General features: G+C 36.6%; 1 protein-coding gene across 3 annotated transcripts in view; it reads left to right on the top strand.

The window, feature by feature from the left end:
• Positions 1 to 26,093, top strand: part of CADM2 (cell adhesion molecule 2) — a 1,062,630-nt gene that overhangs the window by 806,656 nt on the left and 229,881 nt on the right. For all 3 annotated transcript variants that reach the window (XM_038581190.1, XM_038581189.1, XM_038581191.1), the window contains one exon: positions 10,701 to 10,850. In XM_038581190.1, coding sequence (XP_038437118.1) covers positions 10,701 to 10,850 — 150 coding nt within the window. The remainder of the gene's footprint in view (positions 1 to 10,700; positions 10,851 to 26,093) is intronic.

Raw genomic sequence — 26,093 nt, 5'->3', positions numbered from 1 at the left:
CAGAGGAGGATCCCAATCTTTTGGTATTGGTTCAGACCCGATTTGTGACCCAGTATGTGGTCTATTCTGGAGAAAGTTCCATGTGCACTTGAGAAGAATGTATATTCAGTTGAGTTTGGATGTAAAGTTCTGTAATTATCTGTGAAATCCATCTGGTCCAGTGTGTCATTTAAAGCTCTCGTTTCTTTGGAGATGTTGTGCTTAGAAGACCTATCGAGTATAGAAAGAGCTAGATTGACGTCACCAAGTATAAGTGTATTATTATCTAAGTATTTCTTCACTTTGGTTATTAATTGATTTAAATATTTGGCAGCTCCCACATTGGGGGCATATATATTGAGGATTGTTAAGTCCTCTTGTTGGATAGATCCTTTAAGTATGATATAGTGTCCCTCTTCATCTCTCACTACAGTCTTCAGGGGTAAATTTTAGTTTATCTGATATGAGGATGGCTACCCCTGCTTTCTTTTGAGGACCATTTGAATGGTAAATAGTTCTCCAACCTTTTATTTTCAGGCTGTAGGTGTTCTCCTGTCTAAAATGGGTCTCTTGTAGACAGCAAATAGATGAGTCCTGCCTTTTTATCCAGTCTGAAACCCTGCGCCTTTTGATGAGGTCATTAAGCCTGTTCACGTTCAGAGTTACTATTGTAAGGTATGAGTTTAGTGTCATCATGATATGTATTCAGTCCTTGTTTTTGTGGATTGTTCCACTGAACTTCTTCTTAAAGGGGAATTTTAAGAGTCCCCCTTAAAATTTCTTGCAGAGCTGGTTTGGAGGTCACATATTCTTTCCGTTCCTGCCTATCTTGGAAGCTCTTTATCTCTCCTTCCATTTTGAATGAGAGCCTTGCGGGATAAAGTATTCTTGGTTGCATGTTCTTCTCATTTAGGACCCTGAATATATCCTGCCTGCCCTTTCTGGCCTGCCAGGTCTCTGTGGAGAGGTCTGCTGTCACCCTAATACTCCTCTCCATAAAAGTCAGGGATTTCTTGTCTCTTGCTGCTTTAAGGATCTTCTCTTTATCTTTGCAATTTGCAAGCTTAAGTATTAAATGTCGAGGTGTTGAACGGTTTTTATTGATTTTAGGGGGGGAATATCTCTATTTCCTGGATCTGAATGCCTGTTTCCCTTCCCAGATTAGGAAAGTTTTCAGCTATGATTTGTTCAAATACATATTCTGGCCCTCTGTCTCTTTCGGCGCCCTTGGGAACCCCAATTAAACGTAGGCTTTTCTTCCTCAGGCTGTCGTTTATTTCCCCTAATCTATCCTCATGGTCTTTTAATTGTTTGTTCCTTTTTTCCTCAGTTTCCCTCTTTGCCATCAACTTGTCTTCTATGTCACTCACTCGTTCTTCCACCTCGTTAACCCTCGTCATTAGGACTTCTAGTTTGGATTGCATCTCATTCAATTGATTTTTAATTTCTGCCTGATTGGATCTAAATTCTGCAGTCATGAAGTCTCTTGAGTCCTTTATGCTTTTTTCTAGAGCCACCAGTAGCTTTATAATTGTGCTTCTGAATTGGCTTTCTGACATGGAATTGTAATCCAGATTTTGTAACTCTGTGAAGAGGGGACTGTTTCTGATTCTTTCTTTTGAGGTGAGGTTTTCCTTCTAGTCATTTTGCTCAGTGCAGAGTGGCCAAAAACAAAGTTGTATTGGGAAAAGGAGAAAAAGAGAGGAGAGGAAGAAGGAAAGAAAAGAGAAAAAGAAAAAAGGAAGAAAAAAAGAGAAAGAAAAAGAAAGAAAGGGAAAAAAAGGGTGGGGGAAGCAAACAGAAATCAAAAAGAAAAAAAAAAAAAAAAACACGGGGAAGTATCCTCTGATTCTGTGTACTTTAAGTCCCTTGACTTCCCCTGGAACTTGTCCGTCTAGCTGGTGTTCTGGGGGAGGGGCCTGCTGTGCTGATTCTCAGGTGTGAGCACTTGGGGGAGCTGCTCTGCCCCTGCCTGGTGCAGGGCTCAGTGGGGGTTGTTCACCCCGTGAGGCCCCAGAAGGAACAACCGCAGTGGCGGGGCCAGCTCTGCAGCCCTGGAGTCAGCCCCCGAAGTAGCTCCTCAGCTCTCCGTCTGCAGGGCCTGGAGGCTCCGGGCGGGGCCGCTGATCTGCTCAGCTGGGGCAGGAGCGTCCTCGCTGTCCTGGGCCCTCCCGGCCTCTGCCTGTCCCGGGGGAGGCCGGATCCTGGGCTGTGTCCCGGCGCCCTGTGCTCCGAGGCCTGCGCTGGTGGATTCGTGCTCCAGCCTTGCAGCCCCCTCCGCGGAGCCGCCCCCGAGCCCCCCGAGCTGCTCCCGCCCCGCAGCCCCCTCCGCGGAGCCGCCCCCGAGCCCCCCGAGCTGCTCCCGCCCCGCAGCCCCCTCCGCGGAGCCGCCCCCGAGCCCCCCGAGCTGCTCCCGCCCCGCAGCCCCCTCCGCGGAGCCGCCCCCGAGCCCCCCGAGCTGCTCCCGCCCCGCAGCCCCCTCCGCGGAGCCGCCCCCGAGCCCCCCGAGCTGCTCCGGGTCCCCCGTGCGCGCTGCAGCCCTTAGGGAGCTCGGCGCACTCTCCCGGGGCGCAGGTGTCTGTTAGTGTCCCCGGGAACCCGAGGGCATCCCCGCCCTCCTGGGTCCTGCTCCACCTCCCCGCGAGCCCCTTTCCGCCCGGGAAGGTCGGTGCAGCTCCTGCGTCTCCGGGACGGGGCTCTCCTGTCCTGGGGACACTCGCCCCGGCCTCAGCCCGGCTCCTCGCGGGCCCCTCCCCCTCGGAGGCCTTTTGTGTCTTTATTTCTTTTCCCCCGTCTTCCTACCTTGGTAGAAGCGCGAACTCTTCTCACTGTAGCATTCCAGCTGGTCTCTCTTTAAATCTCAGGCCGAATTCCTAGATTTTCAGGATGATTTAAAGGTTATCTAGGTAATTTGGTGGGGACACGGGACTTAGGGACCCTACTCTTGCACCGTTTTCCCCTCCCTCCCTCAGATAATGTTTTAAAACATACTGAGGCAATACAAGCACTAAGCAAGACTATAAAGCCAGCATAAAACCACATTTCCTAGGATTTTATAAATAATTCTCTGAAATTTAGAATTTTACAAATTAAGGAAAATAAAAATTTTGTGATATGGTTGAGTAATATAAAGTTAATGGTGAAATTAAAGAAATCTACTTTAGGTAGAAAGAAAAACTGCTGGGAATATTTATAGTACAGAAACCTGAGGTATACAATCATACAAAAACATTTTTGAAATATATGGGAAGGCACTGATGCTATATTTCACGTACATTACAAATTTCTTTAGGGCCAGCTCTGATCCTGATAATCAAGAATTAATTCTAATTATAAATCCAATCATAGATGTAGCAAATGGTAACTAGTTTTGATACAATGTTACATAGTTAAGTGGGTCGCCTTCTCACAGTCACTCTGTAGGTTAGTTGGGTACAACCCAGTGGTAATCCCATTGGTTTCCTGGTCTGATATGAATGTCCAGGAAAACCCATTATCACATTCTGGAGAAGGGAAAGAGAGGTGAAATTTCTACAGGAGAATCTTGGGTCAGGAGCTGTGGGAGCCACTGTAAATCTGAAAGAGCCTTTTGTCATGGATCAGAAGCCAACAAAGGCCCTGGGCCAACCTTTGAATACACAGAGATTCTGCTCCCGGAGTTGGGAGCAGAATGGGTCGCTCACAATGGCCTTAGTGAACACCAGGATCTGGTCTATGGGATTGTAACTGCTGAAGCTGCCAATTTGGCACTGCTATGCCCTGATATCAGGAGGAGAAAGCCCTTCCAACCTTCCTGGCCTTGCAAGACCCACTGCCCGCCAGCTTTATTTCTTCCCTGCCTTGGTCTGGCAGTTGCAATGGAACATGGCTCTCCAAAGTGCTTCCTGTCTCTATGGAAACTGGCAAGCAGCACCAGACTGATGGCCATGCTCCATAGTGGCTGGGCAGAGGGGTAGCACAGAAGGTGGATCCCAGGTGTTATACTCTATAAGACAAGCTGAATCCTGAAAAGATAGAGTCAAAGAAAAATAAATTATGTGTGGTAGCCTAGGAAAATGGAGTACTTAAAGTTTTTCAGACAAACCTAAAAGCTAGAATGAAATCACAGCAAAATTACTAGAGAACTCTAAATATTTGAAAGAACAGAGGGATATTCCAAAAGTGGAAACATTTCCACTTAGTTATCAGGCTTAATTTTTCCTCCAATTTCCTTTCTCACATGATAGAGCATTTATTGCACTTCTCTTGAGAATTTTAAGCTTGCATTAATAGAATTTGTGCTTTTTGAATAATCCAATAGGCTTTAGTATGCAGTATGTGTTTCAGTACACACAACTACTGAGCCACAACTTTCGCATTAGAAGGTTATTTGTTTAGAATGCCTTCGGTAATTTAGTGGAAGTAATAGCATGCTGTGTGTGCATTTAGATATATTTTTAGACTCTAACCAACAAGAATGATCTTGAACTTTCTAAGATTCAGATTCTTTGTATAAATCCCAAACCTGTTGATGGAACAAGTGAGAGGGAGGGTAGAAGACGAGAAACACAAAGCTGAGAAGAGTTGAGGGGAAGATCTAAAGAATAGTAAGCTACTTTTGTATTTCATTTAGAAATGAATTGCCTATTTCCGTCATTTCCTATATTTTAGAACCTTTAACAATACTGATCCATTTGGCACCTGTGCTTTTCATAACTAAAATATCAGAACCTTAATGAGACCAGTATTTTGCATTTGATATGGGGATTCTTGCCAGGGCACAAAAATATTTCAAAACAAACCAAAGCATTATGTATACCATTTGATTCAGATGCCAATAACCCTGTTGAATTAAATAATTTTGCAGACTTAGTTGACAGTTTTTGCTAAGTATGAATTTATTCCCACAGGAAGAATCAAAAGATATAGCACTGCTTATCTCATGAGAAGTTTATGCTTTTTTTTTACTGAAAAATTGTAAAATACTCTTCACATTTAAACAAGATAAAACAAATGAAAATATTATTTTTCAATTCTCTTCACATCTAAACAAGATAAAACAAATGAAAATATTATTTTCCCCTTCACTGTTGTTAAATCCAGTTCTTCCTTTGAGAAAGTTGTACTCCAAAAAAGGGGGGGTACTCATTTTCAGGGGAAAAAATAATGAGGGCTCTGGGTTGTGTTCAATGTCCCACAAAAGTTGATCATTTATCCTGAAAAACCACTGACTGTAACTCCCTCTCTCCCAGATGTGCAAAGACTCAACCTCGGCCTGTCTGTCTAGATCTATCTCCAGGGATCACTGCCCTTAGTCCATGAGCACTCATGCACAGTGTGCGCTGATCCACTGTTGTGGGCCACATCTCAGCTTTAGTGCAGGAAGAGAGATGGAGGAACCATTGCCTTCCCTCATCACCCACTCAGGAGATAGTAAGGCTTTAATGATGCCGTTTTGGGAAACAGAGCCATGTTTTGGGATCAGCATTCAGATATGTGTTTTTGCCTGTCTGCTCGCTTTCAATGATACCGCTGTCTTCAAAGATCTCTCTGCTGCTTGGCTTGTTTCTCTACGGTAGTGGCGCATCACAGCCTGTCAGCGAGGTCGAGGTGGCCATGAGCTTTGAATTGCTTCTTTAGGTACCGAGGGGCAGTGTGCTGGGCTCTTGGTAGCCAGTGAAAGTGCGCTTGAAGTGTGTGAAGCAAGAGCAGATCCCAACTGACAGGTCAGCAGGAGTCAAGACTCTGTTCACTTGATTTTGAATTTGGAATTTCCTGATCCAGATAAGGTTTGTACCATTTTTCCTGAAGTATGTAGAAATAGAAACATTGAAGGAATAATGGCAGCTTCTCTGTCTGCTCTTTAAAGACAGGGACAGGAAAGCCATCTTTGCAGACTATTGCAGAATAATTGCTCTTCACTAAAGTGTCTTTCAGAGCAATGAATTAGCAAATTGTTTCCTTATAACTACCGAAACGCACATAAATGGTTTTCAATCCCTGATGCTAGTTAGAAATAAACCTGGCAGCCTAATAAAACTATCAGTTCAACAGAGTAGGTAAAAAAAAAAAAAAAAGAGAGAGAGAGAGAGATCATTGGAAGAATGGTGAGCAGGAGGGAAAATCATTTTCTCTTGGAAAACGATTTGAAGAAAAAGAAGAAAGAAACTGAGGAGGCTCAAAATATGAAGTAAAAAAAAAAAACTTCAGAAACAGAACTATATTGCATAGGCAAGAGTTCATTAGTTTTCAGAAAAAAAAAAAAAAAAAACAAAAAACTTTACTTAGGCTAAATATGCATGTAACAGCCGAAGAGGCATCAGAGGTGGCTTTTCCAGTGATGTGCTATACATATGTTTAACAACTGCCTCTGTGAGAACAAAACACTGGCTTGAACTGTTTGTCAAGCTCCATTGTGAAAAGATTCAACTGTGGTCTCTTTCAATCTAGCAGGGAATTTTGTTGAGTGTGAAGTGAGGAGAGTTCCATTCAGTTGACTCTCATGAGCTGGTAGGGGCCAGTTAGCACATCACAGCTTTTGCAGGAATTTCAAGTGTTCCTTCACTTATTAAAAATAGATATTAAAGGTTTAAATGCATCTTTGAAATGTTTGACTCCAGACTCTATGCTTATTTCATAACCGTCACTCAGCCAGAATTAAGTTCACTTTCTTTTCCATGCAGTTTTTTGGTTAAGCATGTGAGGTCAGGACACAGAATATGAGAGTTCAGAACCTGGTGTGGCACTTTCTAGCTGTGGGACTGGGAGCAAATTATTTAAACTCTCTTTGCATCAGTTCCCTCATCTTCAAGGTAGAGATGATGACAAGGTTGGCATGAAAAGTAAATCACTGAAAAACAAGAAATGCTCTTAGAATAGTGCCTTGAATATTATGAATGCTCAGATTAGTTTAGCTGTATTTGTCACATATTTTCCGTTGGCCTAGTGATTGTGGAAGATGAGATATGTTAGTATCTCGTAATATGAGGTACCCAGGAAGGGCACTATCTTTTATGTTTTTCTCCTTCTAGAGCATAAATTTGGCACAGTCTGTCTTTTTATGCCCCATTTCGGGGGCTGACAATGGTATTAGATGTGTCTGTTCTACATTACATCTGTTGTATCCTATGTATACTCCTCATGATTTTCAACTAGAACTTAAAAAAAATGTCTTAAGACGATATACTAATAAGGATTTTATGATTTACATTTTCCATATTTTTTTCTTGGCAAGGAATTAGTCCCTCCTTCTGCCCCTCTCTTTTGACCCTGAACAAATGCAGAAGACTTGAGTTACTCTGGTCATTCTACTGTCACAAGTTCCCCTACAATGCCAGCCACTGCTCTAAGGAAGATGCTTCCATTTTGGACAATGAGCCCCCACTGGAAACTCCAACTCACAATACAGAATGTTAAACAGTGTAGCTGACTCAAAGATAAGTAAGATGATCTCATCACTTGCCCTTTAATTAGATTAGAAGCAACTCAAGAAGACTGGTATCTTTGCAAATAATAAAAGAGAAGATAACACAAGGAGGGAAGGAGGAAAACGAAGGACACAGGCTGCCTGGAAAAATAGCCAGCTTTACGACTCCAAACTGGAAGTTTTGTTTCCTTTCAATTTGATCAGAAACTTGTTTGATAAGAGTAACTCCTTTGAAATCTAGGAGGGTGCTGAGCTTAGCCAGAGTAAGGAACATTTTAAAGTAAAGCCTCAAATGCTAGGACCAATGCATTTCAGAAATCCTTATAGATGTGGGAAACAAAGAAAGAGTTATATACCACACCTAGACTGCCTTCTTCTCTGCCTCACACCCTTTCGCAGAGTTTCTGAACTCTGCAGTCTCCTTGGCAAAATTTCTCTTCCTCAATGCATCTTTAAGATGTTGATTTATCCAAGGCAAAGCATGTAGTAGGAATATTTCTTTGATGAATGCCTTGAAAATGAACCCTTAATTTGGGATGCTTAACTGTTTAATTCAGGATGTTTAATTCCCAATCCTTAATTGGGAAAAGTAGTAACTTCTTTGGAAAGACTCTCTGAAATTGAATTAAATGAGAACCTTGAGCCACAAAGAGTTAAAAGACAAAAGTGGCAATTACCCTGATGCTCTCTCCAGGTTATAAGCAGAAGTAAAAGGCAATTTAAACCTTGAGAAGAAGTTTGACTATTTACAAAACTGGCTTTTGAATTGATTTTGGAAACTACCTATCCTAAGGGTATTTAAGATTAGGAGATTCTCCACGTGAGTTTGCTCTCTATTGGGAAAAACTAAATTATTTGACTGCGGGGAACTGAAGTCATAATACTTTAAAGTCAGAATCCATGTGGGGAGAAGATGGAGGGAAGTTGTCCTAATCTCCTACCTGAAAGGAGAAGGCATAGATGTGCAAGAGTATAGAAAGTACTGGGCATGTAGAAGACCCTAGCAGACCCTATAAGCGAGTAAGGAAAGATTAAAATAAGTGTCAGAAGTAAGCTCTGAATAAGATAGGATATTTCAGAGCAGTTAATATTGGCATCCTCTCTTACTCGATTTTAATGTTATAACAAAATTTATGAGGACATAGTTCAGCTAGGTATGCAGTTGAAAACTCCATTGTTAAAATGTTTACTTATTTATTTTTTATTGTCTAATTCACACGTAAGCCAATAGTGATCAAGTTACCATGACCCAGCAGCCTTTGTGGGAGAATAAGAGTAAAATACTAAACTTTCAGAACAAATTCCAAATGGTTCATTGACTTTGTTTCACCATGGAAAATCACTTAACCTCCCAGTGTCAGTTTACCCATCTGTGAAATGAGAAGGATAATATTTTCTTATGGGGATGTTTTGAAAATTATTTTGCAAATGTAGTGGATGAAATTGTTGCAAGCATCACTGCTCTTTTTCCACATCTTTAAAGAAGCAGACAATATTATTTATGTACCAGTTGATAGTCAAATTGTCACCTGAGAGGAACTGTATATTCTTATTAGCAGCTGCGTGCTTTTTATTACTTAAAGAATCCCTCCTCCCTCAGATTGTTGAGTTTATGTGCTACATTAATACTTGAGAATCTTAGCAAAATATCTTAAAATCATTCTGAGCTTCATATTTATGAACTGCTAATTTGGTATCTCTGGTAATTATTCCTTCCTTCCGTTTTAGCTCATGTTTTCCTTATGTGGTTTTTTCGCCTCACCTCATTTCACAAGATTGATAGTTCTCCACGTTTCCCTGCTAGAGGTCACCTCTGAGCTGAAGGCAAAACACATCTCACTCTGGCTCCTGTTGACTTTTAAGTCAACTATCAAAGAATTTATTCCAGACATCTCCTAACCTCAATTTAAAAACTCCACCCTAAAGATTACAGGGAGATATCCTGGGGAGTTGCCATAGTGACTCTAAGAGGTTGGCATTGAGAAGACAAAGTTACTGATATCAGATTTTATACTTGATAGGCTTAATTATATAACATGGTCATGAACTTCTGTGCTTGTGTCAGTTAGGTCTGGAAAGATATTTTCCCCTTCAGGCTCTTCTGTCTCTTATGGTGCCAATCAACAGGCTTCTTGGTAATAAGATCCTTTATGCCAATAGCTCCAGCATAACCTCAAGTGGTGCTTGTAGTAATGATAGAATCATTACAAAACTAAAGAAGAAAAGGGAAATATATTTCACGGGTGCGATTAAGTCATTGTAATGTTCTTGCATGTGTAAATTATCCTTGACTTAATGAACTACCTTGCTCACATAATAGTGTTTTAACCTGGCTCTGGAAAGTCATTTTTTACCCATGTTGATGATTGTTACCAGACTTGGCAAAGTTCATCTCGCTGAAGTGAAACTTAGGTATTATGTTTCCATGTGCATGAATTTTGTTTTAACTATTAGAAGAGTTCATATTAAGTAACATTATTATATGAATCGTTTTAATAAATTACTATGATCCTTAGGAAGATAGAATACTTGATTATATTCTAATGATATCCAATTTGACAAGGGTCATTTAAATATGTTTTTTCTTCATTACAAAAGAAATATATGTTCATTGGGGAAAATCAAGAAACTAGAGAAAGGAACAAAGGAGAATATTGTCTCTATCTCCTAGGTTAATCGCCTTAAGGTTTTGATAGATATTTTACAAGACGGACACTTTTTGAAAAATACTTACATTGTTTCCTCCAACATATTTCGTGTTCCAAAAAACAGCTACATCTACAAGAAGCTCTGGTATAATAGGATTATTTTTTTATTTATTTTATCAGAAATTGAATCTAAAGTTCTAGTATCCATATTTCATAGACTTTATTCAGGATTATATCAGCTACCAGAGAACTATTCCATGTGGTTTCCTCTGTTGCTTTAGTGAGTTCAGTTCAGCCAAAATTATTCCAGTGCCTCATTTTCAAAGATGTCTAGATCCCCTATATAATTAATGCAAGGCCAAAGGAAATTAATGATAATCATGTTACTATTTGAATATAAATCTTCGTGTGTGGCTAGGAGACAAAGAAGGTTTTCTAGAACACATAAGGGAGTATGAAGGAGTCTTAATGGTATGCAAAACTGTTGTCCCCTGATTAAGGATTTTCAATTATTTTTTCTGTCTTTTTGTGATATATAGTTTAGTTGTTGTATGGTTGGTTTACTTTTTTTCTTTTTTTGAGTGAGAAGTTCAGTCCGATGTAGCTCTTGGGAAGTTAATCATTTTATAACTTTCATTTAATCAACATTTTCTTTAATCCCCTTTTAGGCAGCCAAGGGCAATTTCCACTAACACAGAATGTAACGGTTGTTGAAGGTGGAACTGCAATTTTGACCTGCAGGGTTGATCAAAATGATAACACCTCCCTCCAGTGGTCAAATCCAGCTCAACAGACTCTGTACTTTGATGACAAGAAAGGTGAATACATTTTCTTTTAAATGTTTTAATCATATTCAGAAATATCCTAATTATAATGAATTTATTTTTCTGAGATGATTCAAATTATTCGTTTTGATTACCAAACTGCTGCTGCTTGTATTTAAACATGTTAAATATTAAATACTTTAGTTTGCAAGTCATAAACACTAAAGATAACCTATGTCAACTTTTTAATAAAATAAACAGTTTCAATTCTGTTTCAAAAATCATTTTATGCCTTCTCTTAACCATTATTGCTTCTCTAGATATTGTATTCCTTCATTCTTGTAATTGCCTTGTGTATAGGTTAACTATTTTTTCCTCACTCCAGGTGATATGATCTTTTTATTAACCTTAGCTTAATAATATTTAGAAGATGCTATATGATTTTATAAAGTTTTGTGATTTTATTCTTATGATTGTGCTTGAAGGTAAGAACTGTAGAAATTATTCCCATAGTAAGTTTAAATAGCTCCATGTTTGGAAGTAAATAACTAGATTTAAAAAGGTGTGTTTAAAAAGAAAAATAAAATTAAAAAAAGAAAAGAAAAAGGTGTGTTTACTTCAAGGTGAGTTAGACTTCCTTAATTAACTGGGGTCCCTATTGAATGATAGATTTTGATTAAAATTTTCTTTAGAAAATTTAGAGAGTAATGAAATTCATGATACATAATTCAAGCAAACAACTAAAAGCATACACTGAATTTCCAAGCCTTCACGTATTATTATAAGCATTGGGAGGAAAATGAGTTCATGAACTATAATAAAAATATGGAGCTGTTGCTTTAGATAAATTTAAATTATATAGAATATAAATAGCTATTTATATATTAGATATTCAATGTGGTCTTAATATCTGGATTTCTTATGAATCTGTGTGGATAACAGTAAGATAATTTGAAATTAGTTCCATTTTAATGATTAAAATGTAGCTAAATTAATTAGTCCAATAAATGTGTCCATTTGCCCTAAAAATAGGAATTCACTATATTTTTTACCTTGCTGAAGTTTTCCCTTTGTTGTACTCTAGATTTAAAATGAAATTTTTAAATTGATTTTAAACTTTAATATATAATGAAAGATCTAATGTATTAATTCAGCAAATAATTTTTGAGGTTTCCTTCAGAAAAGGTGGTAGAGTTGGAGAACAAACATAAAATCCCTGCTCTCATAGGACATATAGTTTAGTAGAGGACAGACAATGAACACATGAACAAAATATATTTTAGAGTACATTGGTAGGGGACAAGTGTTCTCTATCTTAGTAGATAAACAGATGTATAGTTGATAAATATCTCCAGAGAGAAAGAGGGAGAGAAAGAAAGAGAAAAGGAAGGAAGGAAAGAGAGATTTTAAGAAACTGGCTTAAGGGACACCTGGGTGGCTCAGTGGTTGAGCATCTGCCTTTGGCTCAGGGTGTGATCCTGGAGTTCGGGGATCAAGTCCCACATCGGGCTTCTGCATGGAGCCTGCTTCTCCCTCTGCCTATGTCTCTGCCTCTCTCTGTGTCTCTCGTGAATAAATAAATAAAATCTTTTTAAAAAAGAAAAAGAAAGAAACTGGCTCAGATGATGGAGGAGGCTAGCAGGTCTGAAATGAATGAAATGAATGAAATATGCAGGACAGGCTAGCAGACTGGAAACCTGGGGAAAAGTCAATAATGCCCCTCAAGTCTGAAGGCAGTCTGAGACAAAATCCTTTCTTCCAGGAATCACAAATATTTTCTCTCAATGCTTTAACTGATTCAACAAAGCCACATCAGAGTAATCAGCTTTTCTCGAAGTGTACTGACTTAAATTAATATCATCTAAATATACTTCACAGCAACATACAGACTAGCATTTGAGTGAATATTGAGGTACTGGCCTAATTAATTAGTTAATATATAAAGTTAAGTACTACAGAGGGTCAGGCTAGCATTTCTGTAGAATTTTATTACTTAGAAAGAGCTTTTATTTATTGTTTTATTCTGCCATTGGAAAGACAAATGCAACAGGTTTCACTAATGGCCACATATTCATAGAAGCATATGGGAGGATGGGATTAAAGGTCCCACAGTTAGGTGAGATTTAAAGTTAATATTGTGATTTAAACATTGTGACTCAAATATGGGCCAGACTTAAAGCCAATATGGTGACTCCATATTTATGTTTTGATTAGAGTTTGATGTGTAATCATTTGTGTTTAACATGGACTTCTAGTCCTAGAGATCTTTTTTATTGGTACTTTAAGAATATATATTTTTAAGGTTTTATTTATTTATTCATGAGAGACACACAGAGAGGCAGAGACACAGGTAGAGGGAGAAGGAGGCTCCATGAGGGGAGCCCGATGTGGGATTTGATCCTGGGACCCCAGGATCATGTCCTGAGCGGAAGGCAGACGCTCAACCACTGAGCCACGGAGGCGACCCACTTTAAGAATATTTTAAAGAGTCTGAAAATGAATTTTGAAATGTTCATCTGCTAAATACTCACTATGGCAGTATTACTGCAATTTTAATCCCTATTAATATTAAGTATTTAATGTTTCTATTAAGGACTCTTTTAAACATATTTTGTGAGACTATAAAATATCTCTTTGCATTTGAAAAATATAAGAAATATCTAATGTGATATTTTAAGACTTTTTGAAAGGAAAGGACATTATTCAAGAATAAAAATTTGATTTTATGAATTACTTAAAATTTTATAAATATAACTCACATAAACTAGCTTGTATTTCAGGTATATGCAATAGGAGTGAAAGTTATAGAACTAAAAATGAAGCTTAAAGACTACCTTTGATAAAGTGATCTCTGTTACTTTCTAAAGAATGAAGTCACACTGGGGCGCCTGAGTGACTTAGTCCTTGTGCTTAGTGCTTAGTGCTTCCTACTCTTGATTTTGACTCCAGTCATGACCACAAGGTCCTCTGATGGAGCCCTGCCTGGATCCAAGCTCAGCGGGAGTCTGCTTGAGGTTCTCTCTCTCCCTCTTCCTCTGTCTGCTCCGTTGAACTCTTGCTGTATCTCTAAAATAAATTAATCTATTTTTAAGAAAAAAGAATGAAGTCACATTAGTTAAAAAAATATACATAAGAGTCACACATAGAGATTTCACAACCTCTTTTTGCTTTTAGTATTAATTGATTACAAGTGTTTGTAAATATATATTTAAATATACATGCCCAAACATAAGGTGACATCAATTTTATGGAAAACTCTCACTTTCCCAATGATGTAAAGCAAGAGAAAATGTTTTGGGGGACACTGTCATTTAGAGATATTCATAGGACAATTAAATATATAGTTATATATTTAATTTATTGATTTGAGTTATATGCGCATATTTAAACCAATATAAAAACATATATTCACTTAGAGATAATTGGTTTTCCATCCTGGCATTTAATGAAATAATCTTGCTTAGCAGCACTTTTTCAAAGTGTAGGATATTATCAATGAGGAATTTGTCCCAAGCAACAACTATGAATTTTTATGACAGCAGAACATTTTTTTTGTTGTTCATTCATTATACTCCTGCAGGAGTATAATAATAATTTCCACTATGCAACGACTTATGGTAATGCTTTTTAAGCAGAGCGAGCTTTGAGAATTATGTTTACAGTGACATCTACAATTGTGAGGTCAAATCCTCAGGCACAAAAACAAAATCTATATGAAATGTCTTTGCCTTCTTTTTCAGTGATTCCATAAGTTACCCTTTATAGAACATCTAAAAGCAGAATTGATTCAGGGTATTTCAAGCTAATGTATCTTAGGATACTGTTGAAAAAAAAACTTGTAATACAAGATTTACAAGACTTGGAAATAAGGCAGCCCCTCTTTTCTGAGAGATAATTATAGTGAGAAAAATCCATCATGTCATAGTTGGGATAGTTAGTAACATATTCCCTCATCTTACTGCTATAAAATAGCAATATCTGATCATATGAATTGCTGTAGTATACACTTGCTTTATTTTTTCTTTACCAATTGTTATAACTTAGGGTTATGTTGAAAAAAGCCTGTGTGTGTGTGTATGTGTGTGTAAGTATAGCCAGTTCTTACTTTTTTATATAAGACTGCTTCTAACTTTAACTCTGTTATGGTTTCATTTATTTTTTTAAAGATTTTATTTATTTATTCATGAGAGACACAGAGAGAGAGAATGGCAGAGACATAGGCAGAGGGTGAAGCAGGCTCCATGCAGGGAGCCTTATATGGGACTCAATCCCAGACCCCAGGATCACACCCTGGGCCAAAGGCAGACACTTAACTGCTGAGCCACCTAGGCGTCCCTGTATTCTGGTTTTAATAGTTTGTTGCAACAGGGGCACCTGAGTGGTGTAGTGGGTTAAGCCCTGGGCTCTTGGTTTCTGCTCTGGTCATAATCTCAGGGTTGTGGGATCTAGTCCCCAGTCAGGCGCCATGCTCCCCAGTCAGGCTCCAGTGGGGAGCCTGCTTAAGATTCTCTGTCTCCCTCTGCCCCTCCCCCCCAAATACATTTTAAAAATCTTTAAAAAATAGTCTGTTGCAACAGAGAACAGAAAGTTTGGAATAAAAAAAAAAGACTCTTCCATGAATGGCAGTCTAACATGTCTATTCCCTCAGAAGTCATTGGTTTGGTTCCTGCAGGATGTCTTAGTAGAAAGGATCCTTGACAGGATCAAGGATCAAATTTGATATCCATCAAATTTAAGAGTTTGAAAATGAAGCATTTTTGAAGACTCCATACCACACTTTCCCCCCATATCAGCTTTCTATCTGCCTATTTATCTGGCTTGCCTCAGTCCTAAGGCTTATCTTGAGCAAACAAACATGCTACATTGTGCAGCAAGCGAGGCATGTGCAGAGACCAAGTGCAGAAGCGAGGCATGGGTTAGTGTGACTAGAGTAGCACACACACTGTGCAAGTGACGACTGCTCCGGAGAATGAGAGAGAACACAAGTGATTGTCCATATGGCTGATTGCACCTGCTTCTACAGGTGGCTGCTACTTTTATTTTTTAATTTTTTTTTTAGGTAAGGAGCGGCAGATCCTTTCAAAATGTTGAAGACGTACATAGAGTAAGACAGAGGGATGCATCATAGTCAGCACTGCCCAAGATAATTTTCCATGACACTAGCAGTGTTCTATATCTGTGCTGAACAAAACTCTGTGGCCAGCAGCCACATGTGAATATTTAAATTTAAGTTAAATAAAAATTAAATAAAATCAAAAGTTAGTTACTCAGTCACACTGGCCATGTTTCAAGTTCTCAATAGGCATGTGTAGCTAGTGTGCTTTTGAAAATCACAGTTGTAGATGTGGATTCATGGCTTACATGCCGCAACAGACCTTGTCCAATTCCAGCCTTGATGAGTACAACAGGTATTTTTCCAACTGAGAAAACCCTAGGTCGTTATAAATATATGTTGAGTATTAAGTAAATGACATTTTGCTGTTTCAGTTGCATAGCTTTTTCATGGGGATATTTGTAGCATCAGAGACAGGAGTCGATTTGACTTCTAATCCTGCTTCTGACACCAGCTAGCAGAATAAAAAAGGGGCTCATTGACACCTGACCAAACCAGATGTTCCAGTGGTTGGATCACAATTGCATTTTTAACAATTTCCCTATCTACTTTTCTGTGCACCTGAAAACCAAAAATCATTAACCTACGTAGTAACTATTCAATTACAATTCTATTTCATTTCTGCATAGTTGCTGTATGAAGCCTTTTTCTATAACACTTAAAAACCTGCAAATCTAAATAGAAAATAAAAATTAAGACGATGACATTACAGGTTCTTTTGGGTCACAGGGACCTAGAATAGACATAAGTAGCTCATTCACTTGTGCTCCTCTTCTCTTTCTTTTTACACAATTCTTATCGCATCTGTTATAAATAGTAGTAAGTAAGCATTTGCAATAGAGTGGGTATAGGGTGACAGCGAGAAGAGGGAGTAGAGTTCATTGAAGCACCACAGGAATGCTGTGTGGCATTTGGCAATAGAAATAAAAAAATCAGTTAGATCATTGCGTCTGTTTCTCTGCAGGTGTGGGGGAAAAAACAATTGAAGTAGTACAGTCAGTCTGATCACTTAATGCTCAGGAAAAAAACACTTCAATTCCTTCCTATTATTGACAAAAAATGCTTTGGACAAACATCTCCAAAGGTGCACAGCGTATGCATTTAACAGACATATCTCTATGTGCTTGTATTTGTTTTTATATAAAAATGGAAAATACATACCTTTTTATGATGTTTCTCTTCACAGGAGTTCTGCTTTTTTTGAATTATGTTTGAATGATTCTCAAATATTTCCTAAAGGAAATTTCATTACTGAAGGAATGAAAATAAAATGTTATTAAGGGCATAACCAAAAATCACTGGCGTTATCTAATTATTCTGTAGATAATTTTACATTGATAGTGGGGACAGTGGGAGAGAAAGAACATGAATAAGGTGTCCTAGAACAAGGAGTGATAAAGAGAAGAAAAATGGCATGAACCCGAAATGAAGGTACAAGTTCCTGGCTCCATGCCAACCAATGCCACCTGACAGTATCCTTACCCATGACTGGTTTCAATAAATGTGACAGACTTTAAAATATTAAAAATTAACTCAGTAAGGCAGGTATTAAAGTAGTCACTATTATCCTTCTTTTTTCTTACCCTTTCTTCCTTAATTTTTAAAAAAATATTATGTATAAGTTATAACAAAGACATGGAATTAATGATGACAGCTTAAAATTACACAATTTTTCAATAACTTTCATGCTTATATTTTGTCATTGTATTCACAGCAACCTTGTACAGTAGGCAACCCATTTTATGTGTAGGTCAAAGAATTCTGGGTAGTTTACCATCCCAGGGCAAAGAACAGGGGTCGGGAGGTGTGAGGGTAGGGCGGAGACCTAGAAGGATAAGCAGAAAGTAACCAGCACAGCTTTTACTGGTTATTGCTGTATATACATGCATATACATATACAGAAATTTCTCCCTATCCAATTTTCAGTGAAGATTATTATTATTATTATTATTATTATTATTTTAGTGAAGATAATTTCTATGGAAAACCTTGCATCACTCTGTGCTCACAACTACCCTCATTAGAATTGTTTCTTTGGGGTAGAAAGAAGTCACAACACTTCCTAAAACATATTAATTTTTTTCAATGTTGTATTCCTCAAATTCAAAATATATGTTAAACTGTGTGCTAACAGATTTTGTAAAGAAATAATTTCTTTTCACTTAATCTTTTAATGTTAAAGCCATTATTGGAAATATTCACTAAATATAAGCAAAATCTTTAGTTATACATAATAGGCTTTCTAAATCTATTTATGCGTGTTGTTTAAGTCCAGCAATTTCAAGAAAAACATAAATAACCACATACACTATAAATTTTATTGGTTATATGATTTTATTGGTTGCATGTTAAGCTATAACAGCATCAAGATTTGGAACTTGGACATTCAAAATTACATATGTATGCTTACGTGTTTTGAGCAAATGTTAATTTTTGACTATTTTGAAATTCAGCATAATTTCCATACTTGACAATATATTTTAGAGAAATTAAGTTTCATTAAGATTACTACTTTTTTGATGCTTTTAACAAGGTTTTTGTTTATAAATAGAAGGGAAATGTAGTACAAATAAATGAAGTAATTGTAGGTCTCTGAAATTGAGCAAGTTCCTGGATTAAGTGCTTTTATTTATTTCATGGTGCTGTTCACTAACAGTTTTTTTTTTTTAAGCAAAATCCTACAAAGAGAAAAAAATACCTGAAATATTTTATTCTACCTTCTGATGATTAACCTTTGTGTTTATACCATCATTCATTGAATAGATACTTGCTAACTATCTAAAGTGTGATGGGTGCTATGCTAGTTTGTTTCCAGTTATTATGGCTCATTAATTTTTGAGTAGTCCTTTCCAGGTTTAACAGAGCTGCTTGAAAGAAAGCCTGTCCTAGTTAAAATAAGATCCCCTTTATCTTCTAATTATATATGTTTCTGGGCACATATTTTATAAGTATATTAGTATGTTGGTAACATATACAGGGTCAGTACATAGTCAGCAATTGTTAAAAGATGGGAGGAAACAGAGGTCAACTGACATAATCAGCAATATTTATGATCATGGCAGTAGAAGTGGATCATGGCTAGAGTCAGGGTGGGTGGAGTGTCAGCACCATTGTGTCGTCTCTTTCCATCTCCCAAACAGCTTTAAAAATGCAAGCAATGACCTACCAGGTTTGGGGGAACTATCTTTTGTGATATTAAAGATATTCAATTTGGGAAATTAATAGTTATTTAAGAAAGCAGTGTTCACGAACTAAATGTTTATCTACAAATGGCCAAGCAGATTTAATATTTAAATGATTTCCAAGTCACCATTTCAGTTCCATTCTGTGAAATACTTCAATGTCCCAGGAATTATCCTCGCATTGGAACTACGAAAATAAATACAACATGACTACTGTCATCAAGTAGCAGGTTATTATATATCATCCACGTATAGGAATGGTGGATGATGTAGGGGGAACATATTGGGTGAAGTATTATACAGATAGGTTAATGTAATTCTACTTAGTTCATAAGAAGCCTCATCATAGAGGTTGTGAAATGCTCAAAAAATTGGTAAATATGTTTTCCATGATTCTAGGAAAAAAATAATTTCACTTGAAGTACATATGACTGAAAATACACCTTTTTTGGATTAAATTAATTTATTTAAAGAAACAGTTACAAATTGGAACTCCTGGGTGGCTCAGCGGTTGAGTGTCTGCCTTTGGGTCAGGGAGTGATCCTGGAGTTCTGGGATTGAGTCCCGCATTGAACTCCCTGCAGGGAGCCTGCTTCTCTCTCTACCTGTGTCTCTGCCTCTGTCTCTGTGTCTGTCAGGAATAAATAAATAAAATCTTAAAAAAAAAGAAAAAGAAAGAAAAGAAAAGAAAAGAAAAGAAAAGAAAAGAAAAGAAAGAAAGAAAGAAAAGAAAAGAAAAGAAAGAAAAGAAAAGAAAAGAAAAGAAAGAAAGAAAAGGAAAGAAAAGAAAAAAGGAAAGAAAGAAAAGAAACACAAATAAAGTATGATGTATTATTTATCAAATAAATGAAGTAACAGTGTACTACGCAGGGACCTGGTTTCCTGGTGACATACTGATATGGTGTCTATGTTGAATGGCCTTTTAATCAGGATCCGAACAGAGACCATGGAGAATGTAAGATATCCTAAAATTTTTTTAAGTAAGTTTCAAAATAACATTGCTGGGCAGCCCTGGTGGCTCAGCGGTTTAGCGCCTCCTTCAGCCCAGGGCTTGATCCTGAAGACCCGGAATCGAGTCCCACGTCGGGCTCCCTACATAGAGCCTGCTTCTCCCTCTGCCTGTGTCTCTGCCTCTATTTCTCTCTCTGTGTCTCTCGTGAATAAATAAATAAAATATTAAAAAATAACATTGCCATTATAGTTCTTAGTAAGCATAAGAAAATCATAACAGCATCAAATTATACTGTCCATAATGTATAAATTTAATTCTATTTGTAATAATTTGGTTTATACCAATATAATTCTATTTAGATACAACATAGCATTTAAAGTTTTACCATTTAATTTTTAGTGTTTTTACCCATTCTGTGTTTTTCTTAATAATGTATAACAGACTTTGAGACAGTAATATCCCCATCTATGGTGAATCTACATTGTAAAAATAGTGCTAATTTTTTGAATTTGAGACTGATGAAAACTTAGGCCTGTAAGACTAACATAAAGATTATTCCACACAAAACTTAGTTAATTGCATTTCTCTCACCTACTTTCAAAATTTCAGTAGACAGAAATGGATTGGTTCAGCTTAACTAAGGGCCTCTACTGTGCTTTGCAATATGACTAGGGGTGTGGCCACTTAGCCAGGCAATCACTATAATTTACACCTTCTACCTTCAGCAAAGCTCACATTCAATAGGCTGTGTGTAGAATCTATGTGGAATATTCTTTTCTCTTGAAAGGATAATTTTTTTATGAAAATAACTTCAATATGACATACAAAATGAATAAGAAAACTCTATTTCAAATATTACAACTTGGGTACCCCTAATTAGTATTGCCCTTTTTCAATCCTGATGAGCTTTTTTATAAGTAAACTAGGAAGTATTGGTATAAGTTGCAAAAAGTAGCAATAAGAACATACACAGTCATTCATTAATGGTGATACTAATTTTAAAATGATGATTCATTTTTTGGTGGAGGCTTTAGGATTTTCTGTATATACTAGCATGCCATCTGCAAATAGTGAAAATTTTACTTCTTCCTTACCAATAATTATGTGTTTTTTTAAATTTCTTTTTCTTATCTGATTGCTGCTGTTAGAACATTCAACACTATGTTGAAAAAACAGTAGTAAGAGTGGATATCCTTGTCTTGTTCCTGATCTTAGAGGAAAAGCTGTCAGTTTTTTACCATTGGGTGTGATGTCAGTTGCTGGTTTTTCATATAAGGCCTTTACTTACATTGAGATATGATCCCTTTAAGCCTACTTTGTTGAGGGGTTTTATAATGAAAAAGTATTGTACTTTGTCAAGTGAGGGTTTTTTTTTTTTTCACATCTACTGAAATGATCATATGGATTTTATCTTTTTTCTTATTAATGTATATGGATCACATTGATTTGTGAATATGAAATAACACTTGCATCCCTGAAATTTGATGTTGGTGAATGATTTTTTAATGTACTGTTGGATTTGGCTTGCTAATATTTTGCTGAAGATTTTTGTATCTATGTTCACCAGAAGTATTGGTCTGCAGTTCTCTTTATTGTTGTATCTTTGTCTGGTTTTTGTATCAGAGTAGCTCTGGCCTCATAAAATAAATTTGGCAGCTTTCTTTCCTTTTTAAAAAGTTTTTTGGAAGAGTTTGAGGAGATTAGGCATTAACTCTTTCTTAAATGTTTGGTGGAATTCACCTGTGAAGCCATCTGGTCTTGGACTTTAGTTTACTGGGAGTTCCGTGATTATGGATTCAACTTCATTGCTAGTATTTGGTCTCTTCAAATTTTCTATTTCTTCCTGATTCAATTTTGGATGGTTATATGTTTCTAGGAATGTATCCATTTCTTCTAAGTTGTCCAATTTATTGTAGTTAATGAATATGATCTACTTTTTAATTTATTCACTTAGTATTTTTATTTATTTATTTATTTATTTATGTATTTATTTATTTTTATTCACTTAGTATTTTTAAATTAATTTTGTATATTTCCTTTATTTATAAAAACTGAGTATTTTTCCTCCTCCACCCCTCTTCAAGTAACATTTCTCTACAATCAAAAAGAATCATACAATTTAGAAACAGCTTTTCCTGAATAAATATTTTTAATGTATTGTTTTGTGCTGTGTGAGCATGAAGAGTTATAAATTAGTTTAAGCACTCCATTTTCCTTAGTTTATTATTTCTTCAGTCCCACCAGGCCCTTGTAGCAATCCTTGGAAATAGCAGTAAACGAGTATTTTGCGGCACTATTAAGTGTAGGAGGCAGTATTATTTTAGTGCCAAAGTGTGGATGTTTGTAAGAATTAAATCTCCAGGTTTTATGCTTATCTATATTGAGATTAATGACTGGACTGAAGTACAAATGGGAAATGGGAAGGGGAAATGCTGAATGGTTGGTCTATATGCTCTGTATATTCACGTTTACTTTTTAGAGAGAATGATAGTAGTATGAATCTAGAAATAGATTTACTTTCAAAGCCCCTTCAGATACATATAGCCTACCTTTCTTTTGATGCTGGAAATTGCATGCCACAAGACCAAATGGCCTATTTCCTAATGATGAATTGTGATTAAAACATCTTCTCGGGACCAGTAACTATACTTTCATATGAAAATGATAATTGTTTATTGTTGACTTATTTTTGGGGGAGTACCTTAAAATCCTATCTCATGAACCTTTGCAAATATTATGGAAGAATTGGTTGAAGTTTATAGGGTTGTTAATCAGGGCAGCTGAGTTCAAATCTCAGTTGGATCATGGATTTGCGTGGGTTCCTGAATCAACCTTGACCAATTACACGAAGCAATTTCAGTTCCAACCTATATGCCTCTTGAGGCCAGTGTGTGGTGAAGGACGATGGGCTTCTATGTGCAGGTTTGCAGGTGGTAACTCTTTTTTTTTTTTTTTTTAGGCGGTAACTCTTCTTAGAGGTTTTGTTTTGTTTTTTGTTTTTTGTTTTTTTAAATTTTATTTATTTATTCATGAGACACACACACACACACACACACACACACACACACACAGAGGCAGAGAGACAGAGGGAGAAGCAGGCTCCATGCAGGAAGCCCCACGTGGGACTCAATCCCGGGTTTCCAGTATCAGGCCCTGGTCTGAAGGCAGCGCCAAACTGCTGAGCTATCCGGGCTGTCCTTCTTAGAGGTTTGTGGGTTGTTTTTTTGTTTGTTTGTTTGTTTTTTGTTTTTTTTTTTGAGATTTTTGACATGTTGAAAAATCAAATGATGCAACATCAAAAAAAAAAACTCTTAAGCAATTTCAGTCTAATAGGAATTTGAGATCATAAATATTCTCTTTAAACTGAAAGTGGCTGTGAATGGATATATACCTTTAAAAAGCCTTTTCATAAGCAAAAATATATTTAAGAGATGATATCCACCCTCACTATTCCCTGGGTGCTATAACTATGTTGAAGGTGAAATGCAATGAGGGTTTTTACTATGGAAGCTGAGCTGTGACTCTAAAGGCTTTAGTAAAAGTGACCTATCTTAGGGAGAGAGAACTTTTAGGTTCTCTACAGTACAAGATTTTCATAAAGAGAAGTTAAAGCTCAATCATTTGTAGAACCGTCACTGAGATTACATGACAAAAGAGTGGCACACAGTGAGAATGGAAACCAGGCCTGGTACCCCAACACTGGCAGCCACTTTAACCAATTTTTTGTCCCCTTCTATATATTGATTCAATATCTAGTAAGTCAAAATGTACATTTCTATTTTTTTATTACCTCTTCACTAAATACTCTCTTACCAGTTCTGATAGTGTTTTGAATTTCTTTTGGGTTTCTCATTATACTACCCTGAATTGTCTACAAATAATTGTGATTCTATTTTTAAATAGCCATAGCTCTACTTTAATTTCCTGCCTTAGTACATGAGCTATAGCTTTTTTTTAATAGAATTTTTTTAAAAATTCAGTATTTGGAGAGTTACCTGACCTAAACAAAAAATAGAGCTAAGAAAATAGGAAGAATATATTTGAAAGGTATTTAAGCAAGGAATTGATTGACTGAGTTTAGTGACATAATCATGCAACCAAAAATCAATTTCTAGTTTTCAAATCAGGAGCAAAGTAATCCGATTATGAGTAGCCGTACAATTGACTATACTATTAATCTACTACCACCTATTTATGTCAAAGAAGGCATGACAAAAGAAATTAATAATAATTCTGTTTCTAAGGGGAGTCTAAGATTATAGATTCAAAATAATTAGTAGATGTTCCATTTACTCTAATTTTACAGGTTGAAGGTACATGTACCAAACTACTACAGGTAGTAGAAAAGAGGGGAGCTGGTTTTTGTTGCTGCTGATGCATGCACAGGAAGTAGAAATGTCTTTTCTGCAACTTTCAGTCCAAGGTTCTAGGAGTGGAGCTGCAATAGCGACCACAACAAACAGATTAACCTTATTCATGGAACCCAGTCAGTACTTGTCAAATCATCTATGGTGAGAGACATTTGTTTTTTTCCTAAATCAAGCATAAGTGAAATCTTTGTAAAGTACAAAAGATGATTTAAAAAATGAAACAATAAAAGTGAAAAAATACAAAATGCAAACTCCAACTTTTTATTATTATTATTTTCAAAAGAAAATAATTAAAAAATTGTATGCACTCATTGAGTATGGTGTATTAGGAATAATACAGAGAATTACTAATTGTAATTTTTTGTTATTCTATATTCAGAACTACACAAAAAGTTATGAAATAGGGACGCCTAAGTGGCTCAGCCATTGAGTGTCTGCCTTTGGCTCAGGATGTGATCCCAGGGTCCCGGAATTGAGTCCCACATTAGGCTCCCTGCGTGGAGCCTGCTTCTCCCTTCTGCCTGTGTCTCTGCCTCTCTCTCTCTCTCTGTCTCTCATGAATAAATCAATACAAACTTGAAAAAAGTTATGAAATAAATAGCAACTTTTCATATTAGAAACCTACATGAACATTTTGAATGAACATTACATATATATATATATATATATCAATATATCAATTGTTTAAATTTTAATGTGACATGAGCTTGCTTCCTGCTTAATTTATCTAATCTCTTTGGACTGACTAGCATTTCTTTCAGGGAATGATGTATAATCTAAACTATTTCCATCTTATATTAATAGCAGTCATAGTGGAGAAGTGAATCTCAGACAAGTATGTTAACAGGATGGAAAGAGATTTTGAAGCAATTTCAGCAATCTTAAGATATTCATTTTAAACTTTATCCAAATGAGCCAAGTTTTGCTGCATTTTCAAAATTCATCTTCAATTCTTCATTAGTATCTGGTTATAGTATTTATCTTGTGAAGTTTTAGTTAAATATATTTTGATGATAAATATTGACTTCAAGATCCATAAATTTCTGATGGGGCTTTTTGATGGAATGTACAGTTCAAAATGTCCTATTAGTATTGTAAAATGGTCTCTGATAACTTCTTGCAAATGTCAAAATGATCACATATTTTACTGTATTAATATCATTGAAAGATTAAGATCATTGAAGATCATTTGTCTGATCATATCAGACAAATAAGGAAGACTGGCTATATTCAAAATTTGAGAATGGGCTGGTTTTTTATCGTCAGACATTCTCAACAGAAGTTTTAACATCTATAACCTTTGTGCTTCAGTATGCAATAGAATTGTTTATAATCGATCTTTATGTGTCAGAAGAAAATAATCTCACTTTAATATATTAGCTTTAACATAATTCACAAATTTTACTACACTGTCAAGAACCCTGATATTCCGCTGATATTTTTTATTGTATAGCAAGATTTTCTTGATAAAGAGAGCAGTACATTGGTTTATGGTCTGCATTAGCTCCTTAATTAGATTACTCTAATATGTTTCCCTGACATTATAGCTTCCCCAGCTACTTCTACAAAAAACTTAAACTACAAGCCAGATTTGTTGAGACAGATCACACACTTGGAAGTCATGGCAATGTCAAATTGCTATAAAAGTTTCTAAGCATTTATTCTGGACTTCTCTAAGTT

This window comes from Canis lupus, chromosome 31 (genome assembly GCF_011100685.1).
Source record: "Canis lupus familiaris isolate Mischka breed German Shepherd chromosome 31, alternate assembly UU_Cfam_GSD_1.0, whole genome shotgun sequence".
NCBI lineage: Eukaryota > Metazoa > Chordata > Mammalia > Carnivora > Canidae > Canis > Canis lupus.
The sequence above is the reverse complement of the archived record's forward strand: the minus strand, read 5'-3'. Positions and strand labels throughout refer to the sequence as shown.